Raw genomic sequence first — 26,419 nt, forward strand, 5'->3', positions numbered from 1 at the left:
ATGTCTCTGAGGGCAGACGCAGCACAGTGTGGAGGGGTTGTGGTGGAGTTTGAGAGTGATGACATCAGGCAGGCCAGGAAGGCCAGAAGTATAACAGGTGAGCCCTTCCAACCCTGCTTGTGGCTGTATCACCATACTGTTTGCTGTAATTGAATTCAACTATTGAATTTCATAATTTCATTATGCCACTCAAGCATATTTGTGAAGCAACAAATACAAATGACATGATTTTATTTAACATATATTTTAACAACTGTTTTCCAAGGGTCTGCACTCATCTACCTCAAGGGCCCAAAGTTCCTTATCTATGTCAGTGGAGCACTGTCCATGTGGGTAAGAAGTATGCTATACCAATAGAAACGGAGGCAGAAGAACTACAGTACAATAGAGGCTGACACTCCATGGCTGTCTCAATCCGAAGGCAGCTGCCTTGATGCCTCGTTGTCTTATTAGTCATCTGTCCTTTAAAGGCGACTTTGTAGGTGCTTGGCAAGTACGATAATTAGACGCACTTTGAAGGCAGAAAGACAGACAAAGTAGCATGATTATGTGATGCGAGATTACGAGCTATTTAGCTGCCTAGTTCATGGAAAGCTCACAGAGGCTTAAATACATTAAATACGTTATTTCTGTGTGTTACGAAATTAGAATGTCTTTTTAAAAATGTACAGCTACAACAAAAACGCTGTGTACTTGCACTTGTGGACGAGCTCTTTCACAGTCCTGTGCACAGTTACGTGCGAACTCTGCCACTGTTTTCAGGCGGCATTAATTTAACGCACGTAAAAAGCGTTAAATTAATTAGCGTTAAATTAATCGCAAAGAATTATCGGATATCACACCCGGAAAAGAATACATCGATACTGGCAAAATTGTCCAAATGAAGACATTTGGACATTATTTTGCACTTCCGAATGAGACGGAACTTCCGGGCTGAGAATACTGCCTAAGAAGGCAGAATCTTTGCCGTTTGAAACACAGTCTCTGACTGCAGAACCCTCTCTACCTCAACCAAAGAGGACTGGGATTGGATGAAGCTGCTTTGTGCTTCAGGCTGCACTCTATTCGGTTATAGCCCAATAAAATCAGCTCATTTTGCTCTGAGCTGTAAGAGTCAGAGGGGTAAATTCCACATAATGATTCTTCCTGCATATAAGAGATGTAAGATTGAGAAATTATAAACATGGGTGATAACCATACCAAAAACTGTAGACATTCAAAGAAATAGTGACAAAAAACCAATGTGAAAATAACAAAAGAAGGAAGGGTCAAATTGCAATATGCTAATTTACCATTGTGCTAGTTTGTAGACTTCCAGTAGGATACTGGTGTGTGTCCAGTATGCCTTCATTGTATGAGTGCCAAGTGCCTTTGATCCAAAGCTTTGATTTACAGTAAAATGGCTCAGTTCAAGCCACAGTGTGAGAAAATCTATTGCTATTCATGAGAGCTGATTCATTATAGAATATCCTGTCATATCTATAACCCAGCCAATGAAATAGTCATCTTCACAAGTTCTTCCAAATCCACCATTTCAAATGAGAAATAGACATTATTGTGAAATGTAGACTATACGAGTAGCTGACTGAATATTGCTGTGTGACTAATGTGACTAGTAAGTGTAAATTGGCCAGTTTCATTTGAATCAGCAGCTCTCCTACCCATAGGGTGACCGCATGTGGCACTTTGCCATCTCCGTCTTCCTGATCGAGCTCTATGGCCGGAACCTGCTGCTGACTGCTGTGTTCGGCCTTGTGGTGGCCGGGTCTGTTCTGCTTCTCGGGGCGCTGATCGGAGACTGGGTTGACCGTAACCCCAGAAACAAAGGTACTGTGCCTGTGCCACTCCATGTGAAACTGATCTGGAGTTCAATGTCCCCATGATCAGGCCCTTGTGTAATGAGAGCAAGCGTCAGCCAACAATTGTGTGATTTGGTTAATATATATCCCAGCAACTTGAATAAAGGGAATCTTTCCAAATTCCAATGACATTGAACATTGAAGAGCGAGTAGATGCAGCACACACCCGTGGTACAGTACATTGGTTCCTGAGCAATACAAAAGCTTTTTTAACACACTGCAGTGTTTTAAATTGAGATGCCTGAAGTACACACACTGCTAACACAAGGGTCTTATGGTATTAATGCAGTTACAACTGAATGCACATTGGCCTATAGTAATGTCTGTAGCACAATATAACAGGGACAGACCCAGGTTTACAGGACAGGTTAAAGGTTATGGGGTGAATAGGGTCACACTTGTTTGTCTGGTTCCTAATGCAGGAAACATCATTTCTCTTTTTGGTTCTAGTGGCCCATGCATCCTTGTTCATTCAGAACATTTCCGTGACCGTGTGTAGCATTGTGCTGATGCTGGTATTTTCATACAAAAAGTGGATTGAGCAAATTTGGGATGGCTGGCTGACTGTAAGTACCCCTCAGCCTACGGAAATTGTGTTTTGCTGTGATTATTTATTCAGACAAGCCATTCAATGTTTACCAGATACTGTATGTGGGGAGAATTCCCCTCGGGTATTACCAACTGTCATTTCATGATGAAAAGTCATAGCAGAAAATGTACATACTGTATCTCAAGAAAGCTTTCAGGAAAAGTTTGCCAAATATTTATGAGGTTGTAAGAAAGAATGATCGTTCAACAATAGACAGAAATATTATAAATTGACACAGATTTTGTAAATTTCAATGTTCTAAAATTATTTTTAAAAATGAGTGGTCTTTAAAGAATAAAGTTTTCAGTCTAATTTAATGGTTAACTAATGTTCCGCTCACCGCATTTTTGGCTGGGATGCAGAACATAAGCTCTTATGGTACTATGGGATCCCTTATCATAGTTATGCAACAAAGCTAAAATACATTATTCATTAGTCACAATGACAAAATGCCCTCTGACTGTTGAAGTTGATATTACATTGTGTCACTGTTGTTGTGCTACATCTAAGCTGCTCTGTGGTGTCTTGTTTAACCTGTTAACGGCTTACACAAGGTGGTTTGTTATACGGTGGTGATCGTCCTGGCAGATGTGGCTAACCTCGCAAGCACGGCCCTGACTATCGCCATCCAGAGGGACTGGATTGTCGTCATAACTGGCTACAACCGTGGCCACCTTGCTGGTGAGACTCTGCGGCCTCCTGGTCCTTACACAACATGGCCCATATACCCACGCATACTGGATAGTAGCACATCTGGCTACACATATAACATAACAGCTCACAAATTGACTTTTTGGAGACAAGAGTTTCTCGAGGGCAAGTCCTAGTGGGCATAATAGCTGATAAGTTTAAATCATGGCTGTATCCTGGCATTACAAGCTCCTGTTTTTGGCAAACGAATGATATGATCAGATTATAAAGCACGTTGTTTGGAGATTACTTTCCCTCTGGAATTTGTTGAATACTTCATAAAAAGTTCACTGAGCTTTTTCATGTGCTTTGGGGCATTTGTGTGACAGTATCAATGTTATGTACAGTATGTTATTGGACATTTCCAAATGAGAACCTGCTTCTTCACTTACACTAGTTAACTAAAGAGGTCCTGTATGCTGACACATCCAAGCCTGGCTCAGTATCCAGTGCTCAGTAATGTGTCATCACTCTCCCGCAGGGATGAATGCCACGATGAGGCGGATTGATCAGGTGACCAACATCCTGGCACCGCTGGCGGTGGGACAGGTCATGACCCTGGCCTCCAATGTGGTGGGCTGTGGCTTTATCTTGGGCTGGAACCTCGTGTCCCTGATCGTGGAGTTCATATTCCTGTCACGGGTTTATCGAATTGTCCCTGCGCTCTCAATCAAACCGCAGGTGGACGAAGGAGAAGACCTGGAGGAAGACCAGGACTTCCTGGAGAGCCAAGGAGACAGGACAAGCCCACAAGGTGAGGGTGTAGTCTGTAAGGCAAGAGAGTGAGGTTGTATTTTGGGATGCTTTTGGCTTTATGTACACAAATTAAGCCTGGATTTAGAGGTAGGACAACTGTATGCACCAATGACATAGATCATCTAAAAATTAACCATTCATTCAAATGGTGAATTTCACATAAGAAGGATAGCAGTAGAGTAAGTAAAAAAAATGGGGGAAATTTTTGATAAAACTTCAGATTTGACTTCACATTTGGTCATGCCAACAAGTGTAATCTTTGCTCTTAAAATGTTAACTGGCTGCTATAACTTATGTAGTCATCAGAGGGTTGTTATCATCTTGTCCTCAGGTGACTCTGCTCTAAGGGCAGCCCCTGTACTCACAGAGGAGAACTGCAACATCAGCCTGAACCTGACGGAGATCACCAACCTCCCTCTGTGCTTTCAGAGGTTCAAGTGGCTCCTGAGCACCTGCAAGGACGGCTGGAGGGCGTACTACCGCCAGCCCGTCTTCCTGGCGGGCATGGGCCTGGCCTTCCTCTACACCACGGTGCTGGGCTTCGACTGCATCACCACCGGCTACGCCTACACTCAGGGAATCAGCGGCTCCCTCCTCAGCCTGCTCATGGGCGTGTCAGCCATCACGGGCCTGATGGGAACGGTCATGTTCACCAAGCTGAGGAAGGCCTACGGCCTGGTCAACACGGGGGTGATCTCCAGCTGCCTGCACCTGGGCTGCCTCCTGCTGTGCGTCTGCTCCGTGTTCGCTCCTGGGAGCCCCGTGGACCTCAGCCTGCTGATGCCACTCTCTGAGCCCAACGCCACCACGGCCGGACCCGGGACCGGGCAGAGCCAGAAGCACACCACCTGGATCCAGGGTGGGAGCAACCAGCCGCTCCTCCCGGACCGCTCGTCCATCCACTGGACCAACAACACGGTGCTGTTTGACAACGTCCCGTCCGGCAGCACTCCGGAGTCCTACATCTCCATCATCCTGCTGTTCCTGGGGGTTATCACGGCCAGGGTCGGTGAGTACTCTTTGTGCCAAGTCTATGTTTGATGTACTACGTTATTATTAAAGCAATGTATTTGCCTTGGTATAAATATACGTATTGAACATTTCAAGTAGAAGTAAAAACAGTAAATAACTCAAATATTGTTTTTGATTACTTTGTTGATTAAAACCAGTGAGGCAGTAAACTAGAATAAATCTAGGCAAAATGAACAAATTAAGTTTAACCTACTAACTGCATAACTTATGGAAATAGCTAATTTATAAAGTCTTTGATTTCTCACTGATAAATAGCAAACTATTGACTTCCAAACCTAGACTATAAGGGACATGACGGAATAGAAAGTGTAGACTTATACCTCTTTGGAAGTGAAGTGGTTAACAACACTCCTGTTTGTTGCCCACCCGCAGGCCTGTGGTCCTTTGACCTGACCGTGACCCAGCTCCTGCAGGAGAATATCTGTGAGTCAGAGCGGGGCGTGGTCAACGGAGTCCAGAGCTCCATGAACTACCTCATGGACCTGCTGCACTTCATTATGGTCATCTCCGCACCCCAACCACAGCACTTTGGCATTCTGGTCATCATCTCTGTGCTCTTCATCACCACTGGGCACACCATGTACTTCCTGTACGCCCGGAAGGCCAAGAGGAAACACCAGCTGGATACGTAAAGAGCTAACTACACCCACTCACTTAACACGCAAAGACACACAAACATATATAAAACAGTCAAACCGCTTAACTGCTTAACCTGCACATGTACGTGGTCGCCATTACGTGAACAGATTCTCCCTCTCTCTGCGCTTGAGAAATGAATGTGTTTTATCCTGTCCGCTAATAACACAAAATAACCAAGCAAGTAAGGCAATAAACATACAACTGGCAGCCGTTAGTTTCCTCCACATCACTGCAGGTATCTGGCACCCTTTGCCTTGGTTCCTTTCCCCTCCGAGGGTCACTTCCCTTCATCACAGACAAGAACTCAGGTGAAGAGGACGAGGAAACAGCTCCCCCCTGCTGGGAGAAGAGGGACATGGACGCGTCAGACACAGTGCAGATACCACCAGGGACGATCTCCCAGGAAGGACAGGTCCGCACGAACACACGTAGTACTAACAATAATCATAATGTCTTGACTCAAACACTTCTGCTTTCCTGTGGAAGACTTTGTCGCCCATATAGCTTTGGGGGCAAAAGGTTACATCCACGGCAGGAATGGAATATGCAGCACTGTCTTCATTGCAGTTAAAATGAGAATGGAACTTGTGATGGAAAAAGGAATAATATTTAAAAATGGTGACTGTGAGATGTTAAGGACAGGAGTACTCAACTGTATAGACAGTTAGAAGCAAAATCATTTGTTTTCAATCTTTTCAGAACAAATGGCAAGCATGTTGCTGATCCGTCCACTTGGAAATAATCCGGGTACAGTTACAAAGGAGAACAAAGGGAACTTTTGAAAGTGGTGTCCCAAGATGTGCTATTTAAAGGGCTGAAGAAAGCCACACTTGACAAATAGAGGAGAAACAGGATGAACTGGTCATTTTCTCAGTGGATGAATCAGGAAGACATGTGCCTTGTTACAGTAAAAAACCTAATATGCATTTCAATGTAAATCACATCAACCCGTTAAAATGAAACCGGTTATACCATAACAAACAAAACAGATGAACATTAGAGTGTGTAAAACCCATTTTCTCATGATTTGAACTTAATTAGCAACATTAGCTGCTGTAGTACTTCACTAAAATAGCTTTCAAACCATGCTTTCTATCATAGAGAAAAGAGTGATATTAATGCAGTTTAAAAACGTTATAGCAACAAGCTAGATTTCGTTTTTTTCTTTCAATTTTGTGGAATATGTTTGAAATACATATGTGTTTTAAAGCTAGCAGTGCACATGTAAGGCAGATCATACAGTAAAGTGTAGTGTTTGCAAACACTCCTTTTAAATCATATTATTGAAATGATATCCACTGTATATCCATGTTCATCTAAAATAACACATGCTTTTACCTCAGTATACGACTGACTTGTTAGAAAACTTGGACATGGAGTAGTATATATTTGTTGTGTACAATAGCCAGAACAGTTACAGGTGTACAGTGTACATGATGCACATGTTTTGTTTATGCATCTCAGTATTAGATTGTGTATTTCCTACAGCATGTCTTGTTAAATCAGATTCACAATGGCTTTGGGGTCTATTTACATATGATCGTTTTTTAAGATGTGACAATAAATTCAGTGTTCAGACAATTGTTCAGTAAACTGTTTTGCATCAGCTAATGGGGATCCCAATAAATCTTAAACACTGTTCTTTTTTTTGTTTGTTTTGTTTTTTTAAAGGATCCCTCTTATAAAGGTATACATACATATTTTTCATTTTTCATAGAAATTACCAAGGGGCCAGCCTTTGATCAGTTTCGCCAGTTGATATGAAGTCTGAAGTCACCACCTAGTGATACCTATGTTTTTGCACAAAAAACAATTTTCCCATTGGACTCCATTCATGTTTGACAGCAAATTAAAAATGCTTAATCCCACACATGTATTGACGTTCAGTCTATGCTACATATTTGTTTTTGTTTTTTTCATTATTTTTTTCCAAGTTTTGATTTTTTTCTCCAAAGCACACAAAGAAATGGATGAGCAGTGAGTGAAAGTATTACACTTCCTGGTTCCCTGTGTGGCGTAATTTCCCCCCGTATGTTTCTATGGTATTTACCGGGGCCTCAGAAGGTTGTCTGGATGAAATTGTCTTCTTTGCTCTCAGCTTATTGTGTGCAACTTTGGAAATGAAAGTGAAATTTTTGTAAAAATCACATTCTGAACACTGATAGTCAGCAAAATAGATGGCAAAACAACAAAGGCACTCTCTGAAGCAAAGTTAAGTGCCCAATAAAAATGGCAGAGTATCCTTATGAAATGTCATTATTTAGATCAGGGGTCGGCAACCCTGGTTCTGGAGAGCCGCAGGGTGTGCTGGCTTTCGTTGTTACTTGGCATTAATTGATCAATGAAAGCCGTTGATTACACAGTTAACTCACCTCACCTGGTTTCTTGGGTCTGAATCGGTTGCTTATTTTAAGGTGGAGACGAAAGCCAGCACACCCTGCGGCTCTCCAGGACCAGGGTTGCCGACCCCTGATTTAGATGGTCCATACGGAACATAAAATTAGCAGATCACAATCTAGCCACTTATTTTGTGCGTCTCACCTCTGTATTTTCCCATTTCATTTTCAATATGGACATGCCATTCTAAATCAAGGCATTTTGTTGAGTCAAGAGTGCTTCGGAACCTCTTTCTATAGCTCTATGTTGAAGTATCATTGGTATACAACATCATCCTGTCTTGCATGAGATGCCTTTGAGAGTTATATAGGGAATATACTGTATATGTTATCGACATGAAATCCTACAAAGTTTCATGGCACTTTTCTTATCACGTTATTATCGCTACGAGGGATCATTCTAACAACCAACTTTCACTGCTTAGATAAGTTTTCAATAGATTAAGACTAAGACTGAAAAAGATAAGATAAAAAAAAATTACGTAAGATCGTGTTGTGATTATGTCGCCCAGGACAGAAGAGAATGGCTGTGTGTGGTCAGTGGCCAATGTTCCCAAAGGGATACAAATAATGAATGATTAACGTCTACAGGAGGAGTCACTAAGTCCTAGAACCATTCAGTTCCGTTTGAATGAGACAGAACACACCATCAAACTGCTGTAACAGCACAGGACCAAAGTACAATTTCTGATTGCCATTTCTTTGAATAGAAACACTACCAGTCTACCTCGTCTTTGTGTACTATATCAGGGAAAATCTGCTAAAAATACAACTACAGTAAAATGTACACAACAGTTTGCCATTAGTCACATGTATTTCACTTAAATATTAATCTGTTATGAATGATCCACATCTGATATTTGGGTTCACACGCACCCACCCACGCAGGCACGCACATACACCACCGTTGGCGAAGACTCATCAGTGTAAGCTAGTTGCTCTCCACTCATCACATCAGATCATATCACCTGCACTGAAGCATCCACGAGTTAACTCTCCCCATTCACTGGCTGAGTACAGTAGGGGTGTTCTGTCACAGTACTGCACCAATATACAATGTTTTCTGTTCCGTCATGTATGTTACACTATATTGTATTTAGCAGATGCTTTTATCCAAAGCAAAGCACAAAAAAGAACAAATGACAGAACAGGTCACATAAGCTACAGTTCACAAAGACATTCTATCCCCTTAATGAATCAATTATGTGAAATACTGATGAATCTCACTGTTATTTACATACTGTATGTATGTCCTCAGTCCTCAGAAATTGCTGCAGAACACATTAGAATAATGCTTCACATTGCATGCTCTACTTTCTGCCAGCAGGGAGCAGCAGAGAGCCATTCATTACCCTGTCTGGCAAAAGTTGAAATTGCTGTCATGCTCAAGCATATTTTTCTCTCTTTACCTCTCTCTCCCTCTCTCTCCTTCTCTCCAGACTGTTTTATCTTACAAACAGGTGGACATCTCTTAGAAGAGAGGTAAATCTGAGGAAAAACCTTTGCCATGTTAGGCCCTTGTCATTCAGCTCTGGATGCTAGGGCATAAGGGAGTCCTGAGAGAGGCTAATACAGTGGAATATGTAACAGTTGCTTCACAATCCTTCCACTCAAAAAATAAATTAATTAATTACAGTAATTATCTCAAAATGATACTCCAAGTCAATTCCTTTCCCCCCAATCCAGCCTCCATTTTCTGGTTCCAAGGTGCACTGCATTACACTTAATACAGCACGCCGAACCATGGCAGCCAGCTTTCATGATCAGCCCACTCTCAGTCAACCGCTCTGCTGCTCAGTAATATGCTTACTGTATATGGCATCCCATCCTCCAGGAGGATGCAGTATTTTCTAGGTCACGGTTCCATTTCAAACATACTGTATTCCAACTGCATGAAAATACACTCACTGCCACTCAGAACTGTATAGATTTTTCTAAAGTAATTAAACACACACGCACGGACATGCACACACACACACATACACACACACTCACGCATACATGCACACATGCACATATGCACTTCAATTCTGGTAAGATGTGCAAAATATTTTGTACCTCTTCTGTATGTGATTCTGTCTCATTATAATGAAATTAACGTATAATCACCAATACAAATTCAATTATTATACCGTGAAATTATATGAAGCACTATAGGTGACTCTTCTCCATTGTAACGGTGCAGAGGATCAGCACAGTATATCATGTTGGGGCAGGCACATCTTAATATGAAGGCAACCTGCCACTGAAACGGTTCTGTTCATAAACATGGTTTTGTTGGACTGGGACTGTATCTCTGCAGCACTTTCCAAAGGAGCTCATCAATATTTCATGTACAAGTTTTTTGAAGCAGTATAGGGTTTTCAGTAGCTGACAGGCACCGTTATTGGGCAGGATGAAAGGCTCTGTCAGACGCAGAGAAAGAGGCTCAGTCTCCCAGCTGCTCCCATGAATGTCAAAATCTCTATCAAACAATAATGAGTCTATTCTCGCACACACTAACTCCTGCCTTGCATTATTTATTTGCTTAGCAGACACCATTATCCAGGGAAATGTACAGAGTTTGCATCCTATATTTTGTCCATTTAAATGCCTGAATATCTACTGAAACAATAAATGTCTACATCACTTACAAAGTTACAGTACTGGGGCCATGATAATTCGATTTTAATCAAATCATTTGATTTTAATAGTTTCCTATTTACCAGCCCTCTTCACTCCCTTTGCCTGATGCCATTGTGTTATTCCATGTTCTTATTACACATTTGTACTGACCTGTTCAATAAAAATAGGCCATGTTTAACTATGATAGATGAACTTCATTTTTGCATGTGCTGGTATGTGTGTTTTAGATAAGGTTGATGCTGTGCCTGCTTCAACATGGTTTTACAGGAGTATAATGAGAGGAAGTAACACCATGGTTAGTACATTTACATACAGAGTGGGGGAAGTTACTAGAAACTAGAAACTAGAAACAATAAACATGGAGCTATCCTACAAAAAAGAATGAAGACATGGATGATCCTGCTTCTACTTGGTCACTGGGTCATGACCCAAGTTAGTTTCACATTCATTATTTTCACGGCACCTCTTTTCATAGTTGAAAGTGTGAATGCTAGACATTTATGCAGATGTATGGCTACCTTTTCCTTAAAGGGACGGTATCACAGTTTTGTGTGCTCCCATATGTGTGCTCCCAGCCCATGTACAGTATAATGACACTCTGACCCAGACCGCCGCTCAATACTGTAGCTCATGATAGCACATATTCTTATGGTGCAAGCAGGAGCAAGCTCACGCAACCCGTGCTATGGCAAGAGAAATTGCACCAGTGTTTGTTTCACTCCCAAATTGTGCAGAATATTTTGATCCACAAGGGGGTAGCAAAACCTTGATAACCATTATCTTAATATTTGTACTTTCATTGCATGTGCCTGGATGCACAAATAAAGCCGTACTGTGTTTTGGATTCCCATGCCAGAATCCATTATGTGACCAGAGTTTAATTTTTCTACCTCCATAGCATCAGTCTGACACCACTGTTCCATCTATAACTGAAACAGAAATTCAACATTTATATCAGTACAAGACCATGATGCATTCAGCAAGGTTTTTAACACATTTTTAAAATATCACATTGGATTTTCATACACACCCCACAGTGACCATATCTGCCCTGTGCTTTTGAAGCTGCAGGGACTCATAATGAGTTCAGCTCCTGATTTACAGAGCTTTGAACGGGCTGGCCTCACTGTAAGTGCTGCACTAGCATGCTACTGTCGCCAAGTTGGGTCAGCTGATGCCAGCTCTCTTTTTAAGTAGAAAGGTAGCTCCTGGGGAAGCAGGGTTTAGTGCTACATATTGTTCCTGGAGCTCACCGGCAGGAAACATCAGGGAAACTAAAATGTTAGCAGGTTTCAAAGTCATCTTTTTGACGTAAGACATTACTTTGGCTGAAACAAGCAATAAAAACAAGTAAAATATACTGTAGACACACACACACACACACACACACACACACACACAATGGGCTCCATAATCAAACAAAGTGAAATTGGCAATAAACTATTCATTTAATTAATCCCACTCTAAAGGAACTACTGTATATTGTGTCATTCTATGACTTCCTGTTTCACTAGAGTATAAAAATGAGATAAAAAGCATGCAAGCTAGCAAGCATGCATCTCTCAGCATGGAAATGGCCAAAGAACTGTTGATTCAGAAGAGAAAGATTAAAAAGTTAACTTCATAAGTCAGTTAATGGGTAAAAAGAATACATAAATGGTTATACATACCACTTAGCCCTGTGAGGGCAATTATAAAACATGTAAAAGCAAGCACACATTGTCCCCACAGACTTTGAGGAAGATGATGAGGTAGGCCATAAAGAATCATCAAGGATCAAGGTTTAAAAATTGCAGAGATTGGTTGCATCTTGGGGTCACCAAGTCTCAAAAAGAATCGTAAAATGATACCTCCATACCAACAAACTCTTTGGAAATGTGGCATGAAGACAGCCCTCACTTAGCACAATAAACAAAACCAAACATCTGGAGTTTGCCAAACATCATTGAAATTGTGACTGGAAGAAAGTGCTATGGTCAGATGAGACCAAAATGTCATTTTTTGGTCATACACACCATCAATATGTTTGGCGGCAAAAGAGGAATGCATACAAGGAGAAGTAACTCATACCTACTGTGGGTCAATGGTGTTTTGGAGATGTTTTACTGTCAGTGGTCCACTATTTAAGTAGCACAATTAACAATGTACAAAGACATTCTAGCAGAAGATGTTCTCTTCTAGGAAGCTGAGACTTGGTCATTGGGAGATTATCCAGTAGGACAATGATGCAAAATGGCCACCTCTGTCTCCAGATTTACAGTAAATCCCATCAGAAACATCAGCCTGAACAGAAGTGCAAACTCAAGGACATCAATGATTCTGAAAGGTTCTGCATGGAGGAATGGTCAAAAACCCCTTCCAAATGTGTTCTCTAACCTTATCACAAAGTATAGGACAAAACGAATGGCTGTGATCTTTGCCAGGGGTGTTTGCACAAAGTATTAAACCAGGGGTGCCAATTATTGTGAAACCAGACTTTTGGGGAAATATGTTTTATATTTGAAAAACTGAATCCCATTGAATCCTTAATAAAGCAAAATAAAGCTTATGTCAATAACAGCATTTTTGTGCATATTTAACAAGGGTGCCAATAATATGTATGTATTTATGTATGTACTGTGCATATGTACTGTATTGCATGTATAACTACACTTAACTTCTTTCTTTTTTTGTATGGTTTTTTTGCTGTGAAGGTATTGCCTCCCTGTGTTCTGGACAGGTTAGACTACATCTGCCACTGCATCATATCCCCCAGACTTGCACGTGCCCAATCCCTTATCTTTCATTCTTTCTTTCTTCCTTCATCAAAGTAGTTTCCGCAAGCTTTGACTCTTCTTTGTTTCATACCTGTATGAATGGCAGGAACACGATAACAACAAAAAGATTAATGTCATACCACACTAAATATAAACAATCAAACTTATCAATGGAGACACAAAAGGATTCCATTTTTGTGAGGATAACAATGAGCCTTTATGTGCCTATAACTCACAAAAAATATAACATATTGAATATGATATATGAAATCCGATCTGTGATAAAAGTACATATCTTGGCAGGTTTATGTTGTTCTTCCATAAGGGCCTGAGAGATTTGGGTTTTAAGTGCTGTTTATTCAGTGACATGCAGCATGAGCACACAGACTGCCATTGAAAGGCTAGGATTGTGACTGCTTCAGAAATCTAGGGTGTCCAGATTCCCCAGAGGACTGTGTGCATAATGCAATGAGAACGTACAATGATGGCAACTACAGTCAGAAAACTCACTGAAATGTAGTATGAATGAAACCAGACGAATCAAGAATTTCTCAAAGTCACATGAAAAGGGCTGGAATGCAGGCCTGTCCCAGGAAAAGCGGGACATCTGGTCACCCTACTGATATCCTTTATCTGATATGAGACAGGAGACTCTTGAGATTACGTGAAGATACCAGCTTTTGGAGCAGACTGCACAATAGACAATGATACTGTAGATAAGGAAAGCGACAGACTAGAGACAGATAGCTACAGATAACAATGATAGATAATGCTGTGTGTGTGTGTACAGTATGCTCCATAATGTTTGGGACAAAGACATATTTTCTTTCTTAATTTGGGTCTGTATGCCACAAGTGCAGTTGCACAGCCTTTATTAAAGGGTATATAATAAACGCTGAGATTTTGTTTTCACAAAGTAGAAATAACAGCCCTTTTATGCATAGTCCAAATGGTCAGATACAAATGGTCTTGCAGGTGAATAATCAGGTGTATTAAATTGCTTCCTTTGTGGACGTCCTGTATATATATATATATATATATATATATAGAGAGAGAGAGAGAGAGAGAGAGAAAGAGCACTTTGGCACATTATACCAAAATTGAAAGGCATTCACCTAAAAGCCAAAATCATTCATTCATTCATTCATTCATTCATTCATTCATTATCCTAACCCGCTTATCCTGAACAGGGTCGCAGGGGGGCTGGAGCCTATCCCAGCATACATTGGCTGAAAGGCAGGAATACACCCTGGACAGGTCGCCAGTCCATCACAGGGCACACACACCATTCACTCACACCATTCACTCACACACTCATACCTTTGGACTGTGGGAGGAAACCGGAGTACCTGGAGGAAACCGCGCAGACACGGGGAGAACATGCAAACTCCGCATAGAGAGGGCCCGGCCGACAGGGATTCGAACCCAGGACCTCCTTGCTGTGAGGCAGCAGTGCTACCCACTGCACCATCCGTGCCGCCCCCAAATCATTTAAAATGAATCAAAATCAATTAAATAAATTAGGGAACTTGGCAGAGTATTCAGTAGTGTATTCAGTCATATGCAATCCTCCACAGGTCATCACCGAGTAACAATTGGTAGTTTGAAAATTGGTGGAAATTCCCTATTCCATCTTGTACCAGCAACCCTTAATGGTTTGCTGACAAAGGATATGACACATACAATTGAATTGCTCTTTGTCAACAGTTTAAATACCTTAGCCCTCTTGTGTTTAACAATAGTTCAAGTCTTAAAGTAACACTTACGAAACAGTAGAACAGAAGAGTATATTTTAAAAGTATTCTCCAGTACATCAAGTGTATTGTTTAGGTATAGGCGTATTTTTAAGAAATGTATTACATTAAAGTGGGCCATTTTAATTATACATCACGTGTTTACTGTAACTATATTTTAAATATACAATTCAGAAACTACTACACCTTTTATTCTAAATTGGTAGCCCTTGAACCATGATATAAGTTTGCCATTTGAAAATAAAGTTAAAGTGCACATAAGTAGACTGCATGGGATTTAGTTTACTTTTTTTTGTCAGAGAAGGGAAGGGACAATGCTGTGGTGACTCACCATCTGCCTTAGGAATGTAGCACTAGTAGTGGAAAGATAATTTTACGGAACCTTTCAAAGGATAGCTGAATGACACCTCAACATGCCAATTAATTCATCCTCACTTTTCTATTTGAATATTTTGAAACAGGGAGATACAATAAATTCAGAGTGAGAAAGATAGAGTGCGAGCAAGAAGGAGAGAGCGCTATTGACACAGACACTGCAGATAGCATGAGATGGAGAAACACTAGACAGAGTGAAAGAGATAGAGAAAGAGATATTATCTGTGGTGTCTGATGTAGAAACAGATGTGCTGTGTATTTGGGGATAGCTGTGGTGACTGCGTTCTCAGCCTGCTACGGTGCCTGGGGCGGGGATGGTCAGCCCTTTGTTTACCACACAGACCTGTCAGCGGTACAGGAACAATGGGCCACTCTCGACAAGCTCCACAGCTGCTGGGGATTACAAGGGAAGTGGGGTGGTCTCGTTCCAGGGGGGTGACTGCAGCACACAGTGACCACTTTGAAGGTTGTGAGCGTTCACCTGGGAAGGGAAGTGGCAAACACGCATGTGGGCATTGCAGAGGCACTGGGCTGTGCTGAGGCTGTACTGCTGTGCAGCTAGGCCTAAATTCACTGATTTTCATGGTGCGTGGGCGAACTGATGCAGTGCTGTGGTAAATGAGATGAGCCATCTGGGTGAAATAAAAAACAGAAAATCTGCACAGAATTTTTGCACAGTAATGATGCCCTCAGTCCTGAGCAGGGTATTGCTTTGCTTTCTGTACCTAGGAGTGCTAAAATATGTATGTACCTGCAGTAACATGGAACCTGGAAACAGTAATGATTCAAATAGATTAAGAGACACTGATGAGTTTTGAAATAAAGGGATGGCATTATTCAAATTTTTTAGCTACAACATGCACCCTGACAAACTCCAAAGCTGTCCCACATTCAGTCCCCCATGCATACAATACCAACCATCCAGACAAGAGAGATTTTAGTGAATCCAGAGGCACTGAGACACATTCATTTTTTATCTGTTCCACCATAAAAATGGCCCTAAATCCCAATTTCTGTTTCACCTAACAGCTTGGTCATTAAGCTTGATCACCCCTTCCTCCCTTTTACCAATGTTGTCAGAATTCAGGGCACCTGACTTTCATGGCCTTAGAAGATGCATAGATAATTCATATAGCATAGTCTAATTTATATCTATATTACCATATGGTGCTACTGCATAAGAGGAGCAGGATCACCATTGCCTCAATGCCATTTCGCAACGGGCTCGCCACCGTGTTGTGGATACAGTGCTATGCCCGCTAGTTAACTAGCTAGCCTATATAGTTAGGCTTTTAAAAGTAGTGTGCCACTAATGTTACATGTAGTCTACCTCGCTTGCTAGCCGACTGGCTGATATGGGATATTTCTTATGAGAGAACATGCAATATCGCTAGCAAGATAATATGCAAATACCGTGTTGATGGGCATTGGTGTCTCCTGAAGATTTGACCTGAAGAAATGCGTTTCAGACAGCAGAATTATGTTGAAATGGAACTCAACCAATAATTTACCACCAATAAATGGCAAAATACCACTTTTTGTCATTTTTGGTTTCTTTAATGCAAGTTCTCAGCCAAGGGTTTTATTTGTAATGCATATTTACAATGACCTATCAACTATTAATTGAACCTCCCAGTGTAAAAACTAAGGAAATTAATCCCAACTTTCTTTTTGGTTTTAAGTGAAATATTTGCATTTGCTGTAAGCCTCAAAAGACAGGAAATTAAATTGATCAGCCCTAACACTAACATCAGCCTGCTCTCCATCAAGGTATCAGCACAGATCATTGACAACATGCTACAGCCCTGTGGTTAATATTCAGTTTGTGCAGAACAAGCCTCTCATTTAAAATTAATTGTATACACACCCTGAGCACTTTATTAGGAACACTTGTACACCTACTTATTCATGTGATTATCTAATCAGCCAATCATGTGCAAGCAGTGCAATGCATGAAATCATGCAGATATGGGTCGGGGTTAATGTTCAGATCAACCATCAGAATGGGGACAATGGAGAATGGCCAGACTGGTTCGAGCTGACAGAAAGGTTATGGTAACTCAGATAACCACTCTGTACAATTGTAAAAAAGCATTTTTTTGCACAACATGTCAAACCTTGAGGTGGATGGGCTCCAACAGCAGAAGACCACTTCTGTCAGCCAAGAACAGAAAGTGAGTAAGACCATTGCAATGTACACTCTATAATCTACGATATAGACATTATAGATATAGACATTGTACATGGCTGCAGTATGTTGTCAGACATGTGTACTGATACCTTGATGGAGAACTGGCTGATGTTAGCAGTAGGGCTGATCAATTTAATTTCCTGTCTTTTGAGGCTTTATTTAGTGTAGAAATACAGTCAAATAGTTACATTTCATAAGTGAATAAAAACCCCAAATTGCACATTACTTCTTTCATTGAAACACAAGGAAAAAACTATGTTTGGTTGAATAGTCTGATGTGTCACAATGCATCTCTATAGTAGTATTTCAGGGGCACAAAGGATGAAGTCATGAACATTGCCTCCTACTTGCTTAGTGGAGATTCTGCATTGCCCTCATCTATGCAATGCAGTGTTGTTTCAAATTTGATTCAAATTAGCTCATTCAAACTATGTGGAAAACCTAGTAAGGCTAAGGAATTCAGAGGTAATATTATTAACCACATTACCAAATGCAATGGATTTGTAATAATAAGTCATTATCATTTCATTTTAACTACATACCATTTCCGTGTGTCAAAAAGCAACATTACGTGCAATTCGTGTTGCTTTCCCTTTGTTACTGAATCGCTTGAATCATTTCATATTGGGTTATTCAAATAGCTAGCTTATTCAAATTTCTCATTTCACCAAAGAATGCTAGAAAGAATTCTAAAGATATTTCCTTCTGTGCTATATTGGACAAAAGCATTGCATCATGAATGGTGTTTGATTGACAGCATTTGATGGTCTCCAAATGCTACCAAATGATAATGATCAATTGTGGATTGTCCATTGGCATACAATGGTTTTGCTACTGACTTTCATGCAAATGCTTCACGTTTATTCAAGGTTATGCTGGGTAACATTTGTTTAAGCCATGAGAGGAGGGACTTGTGTGCTCACTCCACAAATGTGTTTACTTTTGGCGTGTCACTGCCCCTGCCCAAATTTGATTGGTGTAATTATCGAGGCTGAGGTGATCATACAATCTTATTTTAGTGACTGATAAAAAAACCAATCAACGAATGTGGAACCGTGAAACTTATTCCTGTGCACAACACTGTTATTTGATTCTTTATCAAAGTAGCAAACATACAAGATAACTCCACTCAAAAGAAACTTCAGTGGTAATCTCTTTGTTTCCTAAGAACTAGAAAAGGCACATCTTGAGTGTTTACTGATTTATGAGAAAACAACATTCACGGTCATAGATTTTTGCTTGATGTTTGCAGGAAATTTAATCAGCTATTGGGTGTTCCTTTGACATTTTAATACAATTATAAACAATGCAGCACAATTGCATAAAATGAGACTACCGTGTCATTGGCAACACTCGTTAAACTAAATGAAAACGTATTTAGCTCCTGTAAAAGAAAATATTTTTCACAAGCAAAAGAAGTTACGTTTATTTCACTGTGGAAGCCTCCCGAGTTGAACTGTAAATATTTGCTTTCTATGTCTTTCATGTAAACTGTGAGGCTGATTTTGTTTTGGCATAATTTATCCTTTCACATTCCTCTCAACTCCTGAAAGCCAGGGCTCAATCTCAAGCCGTTTAACGGCTAGCACTGCGTCACGTTGTTCAATTACACTTACTCTCCAGTCAAAGTCCAAAATAGTCTTGAGTGCGAGGGCAGTGTCTTCACTGCACATTGGATGTGGCACTAAAGGAATACTGAGAATTCCCTCTCTACTAAGTGTGGCAAGAAGCACTTAGGCCTACAAAATATTTAAACCTGACATACATTTTTTATGCCTGAGTAGAATTGTTCAATGTCTGAATTATGGAAAGGAGGAGATGAACCCTATGGCATGTGCTACAGTATGCTGGGGACTGTTGAGTTCTCCTTCACTCCAACAACCCCCACCAAACCCCCATCCTGCACCCCCAACCCCTTACGTGTAAGTCTATTAAATTCAAACAGATTGTATTGGCGAAAATATCAGACTTGGTATCACACCTGGAAAGTTAATCCAGAATAAGAAGAGATGATATCACTTGAAGGTGGTTAGCATTCTGGGATTCCAAATTAATTGACGCTAAAGATATAGGTGCCTTAATTGTGCATATTTTCCCCATCTCAATAGCATGATGAGCATATTCATCCCAAATCCATATTAGTGTCATAGAATTATCCATACTGCTGCACTGTACTATTAGTATGTCAAAGCCTCACAACCCCGCTTCCACATAATAATAGCACAGCACAGCTGTATGTAATATGCTAAACAGTAAAGTTTTTTAATGAATAGAACAAATGAAAACCCCTTAGCTCCATAAAAACTAACCATTTGCAACCACCCCATTCACCTCACCATAAGTAAAATATCAAACTACAAAAAGAAAATCAATAATTTATTAAGAGTTCATGTAACTCTAGAGCATGGGTAACCAATTTTATCTGAAAAGGAGCCATGTAGGTGCTGATTTTTGTTTTAGTCCAGTTAGAGAGATGAGCCTGATCTTCTCAGGCCCTTGAGGCATGGGCTCAACAGGCCCGTTTGTAATCCATGCTTGGTTCATATCCAAGGTGACTTTCACATCATCCATTTTATACTGCTCAACATTTAAATTAGGGCTGCACGATATATTGTATATTTATCGTCATCGAGATATGAACATGCAAAAAATAAACGCATCGCAAAAGACTGCTTGAACTGCGATGAATAGTATTTATTTAAATTAAGTTCTGTTAAATTGATTTAACAGAACATACAATTTGCAATTTGTTCAATAAAAGCCTGTTTGGAAAAAAAGGTTTTTTTAAATATATATATTTAGTGGGCATAGGCTATTCATTGTCTGGGGTCTATGTTAGCAGTGTACCTAAAGCAGAAAGAACATTATAACTAATGCATATCGCATATTTTCCTCATATCATGCAGCCCTAATTTTGATTAAACATTGAAAGTTACAGTAACTTGTTCAAGCGTATGACAGTCAATTTCCCTAAATATCACACATGCCTGAATTAACACTGCAAATTACTCTTTGAGGTCCTGGTCTTCTTTGTATTCTAGGCTTCGTTTAATAAATATGCAGAATAGCAGGTTCCAAGAAGACCACATTCCCTTTTGTCTATGGGTCCTTTTCTGGATATGTCAAAATATCTTCCAACCCTCTGCATGCACAGTAGTAGAAATGGGTCCAGGGTCCCTGCCTTAAGATAACCGCGCAACAAATGTAATACCTACCCATAACAATGCCTATATTAAGCTGTCTTTGGGACCGTTGACCTACCCCCACAGTCGCGGTAAATTCGTATTTTTAATGACATTCAGTTAGAACAAACACATTTAACACACTAACTTAAGGACACACGGGTTATTCAAACTATGCAAGGATTTCTTATCCCTCATGTCTGATGTTAAACCTTAAGCTTCATACTAAAAAAAAAGCCTCTTCTTAAATTTCATTTGATAAATGCTAAGCGATCAATGGGTTCGTTACAGGAGTAAGCGAAGAGCCCAGTCCGACGGGAACAATGTTGATCCTGTAGGTTTCAAACAGGAAGTGTCAACTCGACACGTACGTTTACCTGACACTACCTAAGGCACGGATCTCCAGCTCATCGCCATGACCGGGAGCTACACGCTGCCATGTACCAATTCGTTTACCATTTCCGACAAGGTGTGAATTATTTATAACGCTGCTGTTCAAGAACCCTTCGTCGGTGACGGCAAAAGGACATGCTTTCTGTGTGTTTGCATTCATACTTGTCCTGCGTTTTGTATTTGCGCTGTTTATTCTGACGAATGGGGCGAACGCACCAAGACACGGAAGACACCGTTTTCCGTTTCTTCCTCGCACAAGGTAGCCGTTTTTTCAGTGCGATATTTGCACCTGTGGATGAGCTCAGCCCACGTTATATATAGATACTCTTATGACAGAAAATGCAGAATAGCGCTGGGTGGAGCAGCGTCGCGTGATGCAGGAACCCGGTCATCAGAAAGCTCGTTGCAGATGGATAAAATACTAAGAGGGAGAATGCAGTTCCGAAGCGGGTCTCCGTGAAAGTAGTAGGGGACATGGGGGAAGCAGAAGGCATGCCGAGTGCATCGGAAGACGGACTCTTAGCCTGGCGGTGGAACAAAAACGCAAAGGAGCAAGTCCAGCTGAAGCAGAAGATCAGAGATCTGCCAGGATTGTTAAAACACGGGTTGCATTTGAGGAAGAAAAGTGTGGAGGCTGTAAGTAACGTATTGTGCTGTACTCAGTTCCAATTAAGCTTTTTACGCTTTAGAGCCTACTATGAACACCCTTGCATTGCTGTAGTGCAACGCAAGCCAGGATGTATCGATACAATACGGGTGTGGGTGTAGGTTCCATATATGGATATCTATGGATGCCTGTATATTCTATAGTTAACCATATTTATCATTGATGTCATGAGTAAAAAATAAACCCACGTTGCCGAATGGACTAGATTAAGACAAATGTAATGGACGAATGGCTAAATTGTAGCCTAATTGTTTTTTGTAATGGATACTATTTTATGAATCCATCATATCAAATGCAAAAACATTACACGACCCACGCGTTACCTTACTCGTTTGCCATTTTATTCAACAACAATGCGTGGTATCGATAGCCCAGTCACCTTCACATAGGTGCTGCCAAGAATATTTTCGGAAAAAATAATAAAATGCATCTAGCAATAAAGATTTAATTGGCAACAAATAATTCAGCATGGGCGTGACAGCGGAGTAGGCTACTGTTGATGGGCGGTAAAATGAAAGTGGCCGCGTAATGAATGATAATGCTGGGTAGTAGATGTGGAGGCTTGGTTTCGCGAACCTAGCACCTAATATTTGTTTACCTTTTCGTTTTAACCAGTTCCGTTCTAGCGGTCACTTGAGGTGATTTAACAAAAATATAATAACACATGACTGGTGCAGTGTTTGGGGGGTACGCGTGTATACGAACCTGTGTTAGCTGGGAATCCCCGTTCCTGTTCATACTAAACTGGACCAAGCAGTGCACACTCGATTGAAAATGAACATGGGCTTCTCATGACTGAACTTCCTATGACCAGTGTCACAGACTGATAAAGGCAAACACAATGCTACATTCAGTTAGTATTTTCCCAAAAGTAGAGTTATCATAACCCATTTGTGAACAGAAGCGGTTTCTGAATCTGATGGCGTTACATTGCTATCATTTAGATTTAGATGTAATTGGTTTTGCTCATTTTATTATTGATTGCTGTGATTGGCCTTTGTCTCTTGCTGTTTTGTTGGGTAGGTTCATGCAGTGATTAGTCTGATGCACTGATTGCATACTTGTCCATGTGAGGCCAAAGGAGATGAGTTGTCTGTTTAATATCAGTGTGGAATTGGTTTGAATGTGTATTCTGTTATCACCAGTGGGTCTCCCACAGTAATTTTTGTTGAGCACATAATATATTAACTTTGGGAAGCTAATGCCTTTGAACGAAATGACTGACCAATGTGCTCTCCTGGTCCCTTGGATCCCCTGTTGATATTGTTCTTTGTTTGCCAATACACATCTTACTTTTATTCTGTAGCCTATCAGCATTTCATCATAACTAGGGTGGTTCATTAAGAGACTTTGAGCATTCTGCCATTGATATTCTGTGAGTCAAGTGGGAGTTTGCCCAAAACAAAAACCTTTCTTGGTAGGCAGTTTTAAGATCACATAAGGGACTACTATGCTCATTTAGTTTACCATGAGCAGACTATTTAAGAGATATTGCTACCTGTTTGCTTTGTGCCATAAGATTTATAAAGAAAAACCCGAAGTCTTTGTAAATGTGTATGTAGGGATATTTTCCTATGTAGAATTCATATCTCACCTCATATCTCCAAAAGTAAACATAAAGAAAAGAAATTCGCTTTGGTACTCCATGGGTTTTCTTTTATACAAGGACCAACTGTCCTACTTTATATCCATCTTTATATACCTGTAACACCCCTATAATCTAAAATGGAACAGTCCAATTGCCATTACCAGTATATATTCATTTGAAAACAAATGAAAGGAGGCCTGCTTTCACACCCCATCGATCATATGCCATAGTACCTGAAAATTTAGCCAGACTGCCACTTAGCCAGATTTAAATCCATGGCTTGACCTGGCTTTGGAACCCTTGAAGAAGCAGCCTAATCTGAATTGATTCTGTACAGATCCAGATCAGTGAGTATCTGATAAAATGTAGTATGCTAGAAAGCTGTGCTAATCATACTGGAGAAGGGTATGTGCTAAACAAAGAACCTGTTCATTGTAGTATGAGACAAATAGGAACTAGCTGATAGTAGGTTACTGCAACTAACACAATCTCTTAGCTAACCATGAAGTCTGTCTTAATAGGCGACTAGAAGTAATACAATGCATACCAAGTTTTGGATATTATTGATAGGCTGCACAAAACAATTTTGAATGCAAAAGAACAGGTGATTAAATCAACCTGTCCAACAACCATAGCAACCTTGTAAGCCAGCTACTTTCTTGTTTAAAAAAAACAATGGCCATCTCCCTTGCTGCTTTTATCTTGAATGATGTCACTTTCTTGTGCCTTCCTGTTCCCAGCTGTATTTTCATAATCAACAACTCTTCTGTGTGCACAAATGACCATCTGTCCGTCCACTGGTAGTGATGAGCTTTTCAACCAGTTTTCAGAAACCAGTTTGGTGAGACATGACTTCAGTTGAAGGAGAGTGTCAAAGAGGAAAATCACATTGTTCCCTAAAGCAGTCTCCTCTACCCATATTAGGTTCAGTTTTTACACATTACAGGCATTCTCTCAGCCAGTGACAGAGCAGAGGTTTGACCTGGAATAGATATGAGATATCTTGCTCAGGTCTTGGGCCGCAGTGTCTCATCTGGAATTGAAAACCCTATCTCCTGGTAATGAGTTTGGAGGCAACACCATCATTCTGTGTTGTTGCCCTCCAACTGCGGCGCCTGATTCTTTGCATGTAGACTAACCATTAGCCAATATACCAATGCTAGTCCTGTATTTTTCCTGTTGTTCTGGCAGTGTCTAGGTTATGTATCACTCTTACCAGGAGGCTGATATCATAGTTGTTACATCGGAATTTTATGGTAATTAGGAATTTTACAAAGAAATGACATATAATTGCACAAAAACATAGTGTGGTTTACTTCTTAGATGAAATGTAGGAAGTGCCATTTCTTTGCTGTTCTCAAAATCCTTTCTTGTCTTTTTTGTTGTATAGCTATACATTCTAATGGAGGGATGTGCATTTTACTTATTTGTATTGATAGTATTATTTAAATATTAGAGTAACTGGGTGCCAGGTAGCAAGAGATGCATTGTTTTGAAGCTGCTACTGTAATGAAATGTGATCATAATTTGCATCCTAAGAAAATTGCATTTAAGTGCGGAAGTTTGGCCTTGCTAGTGATTTATTAGCCAGATGTGCTTAGAAAATGCAGCGAGAACCACTTGCATATTTTTGGACTGAATAAGGTCTTCTAGTGATTTTAAGTGGCCTAAAAGATGATGTCTGCTGTAAAACTGATCAAACGTCTCATTGTGGATCTTGTCATCCAGTCATGATAATGCTTTACTGGAAATTGATATGGTAGGAGTTTGACCTCCCTTGATAACTCATTTTAACTTTATGTTTTAAGGATTTGTTTAGTCTGTTTACCATTTAATTCTCAACGGAGTCATGTCTGTTTGATGTCTTGCTGTGTATGATACAGTATTTTGTCTCATGACAGCCTGCCATAAATGACCCTTTAGCAGCCAGTGCAGTGTCTTGTAATACTGTACAAATGGGCACAAAAGGGAAACGTTTAATCTCGCTGTAATCAGTGTCAACTTTGAATGACTCTCAGCCAATCGTATAAGTAGATCTGAGACTTTGAAGGTTCAAAGAGATAATCTCTTTCTTGCTCCTCCTATGTGGATGTTTCCCCCCCCCCCTCTTTAAACACTCTTGACGGCAGGACAAATTTTTCTGTCAGTCGTGTCCTGGTCCGGGCTCCGCGGCTGAGTGGAATCTGGTTTCTGGAGGACTTGTGGAGTGGAACAGACATGCCCGAATACGCATACGGTTGGAGGGAATCAGGGAGTGTGCTGGAAGAAAGCTCGTTTGGAACAAGGCCACACGACTCCGCCACGCAGGGGAGGACAGGGAACATGTCTGAGCTCGCCTGTCATGTCATGTCACCTGGTTGTCATCAAAGCCGCCTTCTGTTTTTTCGGTTTGTCATAAAGTTTACACCAATTACTCAAACCTCAACAGTATCCAATGGTCATCCCTTTCAGTTTTGACTCTGAAGTTGAATAATAGATTGGTTTATTGGATTGAATTGTTTTATCCATGCTGAGTAGAGATGCGGTGAATGAGGTACCTTTATAACAGTCAACTGACTTTGCAGTAAATGCTCTATGAGCATGTAGAAAATATAAATGTATACATATGCACAGCCACAGCACGGTCTCTGAGATATGAACACATCAGGAAATTACTGTATATTGGTCTGTTACTTAGTAGCAGCAAAATATACTGTTAGAGAGTTTGAATTTGAATGGAAATGCCTCATTTCAGGATAATGCTCACCTTTTTACATCAATCAGTGCTTGATACGGTGTATGTGTGTGTGTGTGTGTGTATATGTATGTATGTTTGTATGTATGTATGTATGTGTGTGTGTGAGTGTGTGTGTGTTTGTATATATATATATGTATGTGTGTGTGTGTGTGTGTGTGTGTGTGTGTGCGCGCGTGCGTGCATGTGTGGA

General features: G+C 40.5%; 2 protein-coding genes across 3 annotated transcripts in view; both read left to right on the forward strand.

The window, feature by feature from the left end:
- si:ch211-254p10.2 (solute carrier family 40 member 1) lies at nucleotides 1-5,558 on the forward strand. The gene is made up of 8 exons (XM_061237607.1): nucleotides 1-97; nucleotides 266-333; nucleotides 1,668-1,827; nucleotides 2,310-2,425; nucleotides 3,003-3,129; nucleotides 3,620-3,892; nucleotides 4,226-4,903; nucleotides 5,299-5,558. Exons 1-8 carry the CDS (start codon nucleotides 1-3, stop codon nucleotides 5,556-5,558), a joined length of 1,779 nt encoding a protein of 592 aa, XP_061093591.1.
- Nucleotides 5,559-21,245: 15,687 nt separating this feature from the next.
- rapgef5b (Rap guanine nucleotide exchange factor (GEF) 5b) overlaps nucleotides 21,246-26,419 on the forward strand; it is a 69,644-nt gene continuing 64,470 nt past the window's right edge. The window contains exon 1 of one of the 2 annotated variants that reach the window (XM_061247593.1): nucleotides 21,246-21,873. In XM_061247593.1, the coding sequence (XP_061103577.1) occupies nucleotides 21,712-21,873 (162 nt within the window). In that variant the 5' untranslated portion in view covers nucleotides 21,246-21,711. The remainder of the gene's footprint in view (nucleotides 21,874-26,419) is intronic. The other variant, XM_061247599.1, reaches the window with a different exon arrangement.

This window comes from Conger conger, chromosome 1 (assembly GCF_963514075.1).
Source record: "Conger conger chromosome 1, fConCon1.1, whole genome shotgun sequence".
Lineage (NCBI taxonomy): Eukaryota > Metazoa > Chordata > Actinopteri > Anguilliformes > Congridae > Conger > Conger conger.

Excerpts from the sequence above, each read along its gene's own strand:
- si:ch211-254p10.2 (XM_061237607.1), top strand. The coding sequence starts at position 1 with ATGTCTCTGAGGGCAGACGCAGCACAGTGTGGAGGGGTTGTGGTGGAG. Across the intron at positions 98-265 it reads GAAGGCCAGAAGTATAACAG|GGTCTGCACTCATCTACCTC; the intron begins GTGAGCCCTTCC and ends CTGTTTTCCAAG. Across the intron at positions 2,426-3,002 it reads TTTGGGATGGCTGGCTGACT|GTGGTTTGTTATACGGTGGT; the intron begins GTAAGTACCCCT and ends GGCTTACACAAG.